The 2,339-nt window shown below is 41.4% G+C and overlaps 1 protein-coding gene across 1 annotated transcript; it reads left to right on the plus strand.

Annotated features, from left to right (window-relative positions):
• Window positions 1-1,389: 1,389 nt before the first annotated feature.
• LOC113930360 (U1 small nuclear ribonucleoprotein C-like) lies at window positions 1,390-2,022 on the plus strand. The gene has a single exon (XM_035725453.1). It carries the CDS (start codon window positions 1,390-1,392, stop codon window positions 2,020-2,022), a length of 633 nt encoding a protein of 210 aa, XP_035581346.1.
• The last annotated feature ends 317 nt before the right edge of the window (window positions 2,023-2,339 follow it).

Consider the following 2,339-nt stretch of genomic DNA (forward strand, 5'->3'; position numbering starts at 1 on the left):
AAATTTAGTGCCATTGTATTGCCTGTAAAGTCCTTGTTTCTGTAGATTGTCTTTGTTTCTTTCTGATCTATGTTACTCTTGGGCTCTGTCTTTGCTTACAGGATCCCCCTTAATACTTCTTGCAAGGCTGGCTTGGTGGTCACATACTCTTTCAGTTTCTGTCTATCCTGGAAGCTCTTTATCTCTCTTTCCATTCTGAATGACAGCCTTGCTGGATAAATTATTCTAGACTGCATGTTCTTCTCATTTAGTACCTTGAATATATCATGTCAACCCTTTCTGGCCTGCCAGGTCTCTGTGGTTAGGTGTGATGTTAGTCTGATGTTCCTCCCTCTGTAGGTTAAGAAACTCTGGTCTTGAGCTGCTTTCGGGATTTTCTCTTTATCTCTGAAATTTGCAACTTCACTAGTATATGTCGGGGTGTTGATCTATTTTTATTGATTTTGGGAAGGGTCCTCTCTACCTCTTGGATTTGAATGCCTGTTTCCTTCCCCAGATTAGGGAAGTGCTCAGCTATGATTTGCTCAGATATACTTTCTGGCCCTCTCTTCACCCTCAGGCACCCCAATAATTCTGATGTTGGATCATTTTATGGCATCACTGATTTCTCAAAGCCTCTCCTTATTGGCTGTTAGTTGTTTTCCTCTCTTTTCCTCAGCTTCCTTCCTTTCCATCAACCTGTCTTGTAGATCACTTATTCTCTCTTCTGCCTAATTTACCCTTGCTGTTAGAGCATCCAATTTAGACTGCATCTCAGAGCATTTTTAATTTTGGCCTGATTAGATCTCATTTCTGCACTAAAAGATTCTCTAGTGTCTTTTATGCTTTTTTTCAAGCCCAGCTATGAACTTTATAATTGTTATCCTGAATTCCATCTCTCACAGCTTACTTATATCCATATCGATTAGATCTGTGTCAGAGAGCATTACCTCTGGTTCTTTCTTTTTTGTTAATCCTTCCTTCTAGTCATTTTGTCCAAAGAAGAATGGATGAGCGAGTGAGCAGAATCAAAAATATCACCCATGACCCAAGCAAAATACACAAGAGACAAATGTGAAGAGGTCAGAAACCAAAACAGAAAAACAAAAACGAAAGACAAAATAAAGAGGGGGGAAGGAGGAATACAATCTCACAGGGTGGACAAAACGGGGTGATCCACTTGTTCCTCAGTGCATTTTGGTCTCAGTGTTAGAAGACACTAAATCCCAAAATTGCAAAGAAAGTAAAACTTATATATATACAAAAATAAAATTGAATAGAGTGAAAGGAGGCCAAAAATAAAGAATATACCTATAAAATGTAGATATAAAAAAATCAAAGTTAAAGAGTGACTTAAGGCGTCATTTCCAGGTGGCATGGGACAGAGTGGCCAGCGGCCTGCAGAGCAACATGCCTAAATTTTATTGTGACTACTGTGACACGTACCTCACCCATGACTCTCCATCTGTGAGAAAGACACACTGCAGTGGTAGGAAACACAAAGAGAATGTGAAAGACTACTCTCAGAAGTGGATGGAAGAGCAAGCTCAGAGCCTGATTGACAAAACAACCGCTGCATTTCAGCAAGGAAAGATACCTCCTACTCCATTCTCTGCTCCTCCTCCTGTAGGGGCAATGATCCTACCTCCCCCCAGTCTCCTGGGTCTTCCTTGCCCTGGTATGATGCCAGCGCCCCATACAGGGGGCCCTCCCATGATGCCAATGATGGGCCCTCCTCCTCCTGGGATGATGCCAGTGGGACCTGCTCTTGGAATGAGGCCACCTATGGGAGGCCACATGCCAATGATGCCTGGGCCCCCAATGATGAGACCTCCTGCCCATCCCATGATGGTGCCCACTCGGCCAGGAATGACTCAACCAGACAGATTAGAGATAGGAACCTCTTTATATTCATTTTATATTACTTGTTCTACTTCACCAGGAGATCATGGTGCTGTGACTCTGGGTGTTTTCTCACAGCAGGACAAGGAAGACTTGCTCCCCCTTCCTATCAAAGAAAGAATAGTTTTTGCCGGGGAGTAGTGGGACCAAAAAAAAAAAAAAAAAAAAGCAATTTTCATTTGTTTTGTGAAATGTGAAAATAAAATTGTCAACTGTTTTAGTTAAAAAAAAAGTGACTTAAAAACAAGAGTTGTTAAAATAAGAAACTAGTTGAAATGGGAAAAAAGCAAAAAAAAGAAATGGAAAATTTTAGACTGAAAGATAAATGAATCATGAGAAAAAACTTCAAGTTCTATTCCCCTAGCACCAGAGTTTTACAGTCTTGTGGGATCCCTAAACTAGTTGTGCACCTGTTCTTCCAGTTGGTCTCCTGAAGGAGGGGCCTGCTGCACTGCTTC

This window comes from Zalophus californianus, chromosome X, assembly GCF_009762305.2.
Source record: "Zalophus californianus isolate mZalCal1 chromosome X, mZalCal1.pri.v2, whole genome shotgun sequence".
Taxonomy (NCBI): domain Eukaryota; kingdom Metazoa; phylum Chordata; class Mammalia; order Carnivora; family Otariidae; genus Zalophus; species Zalophus californianus.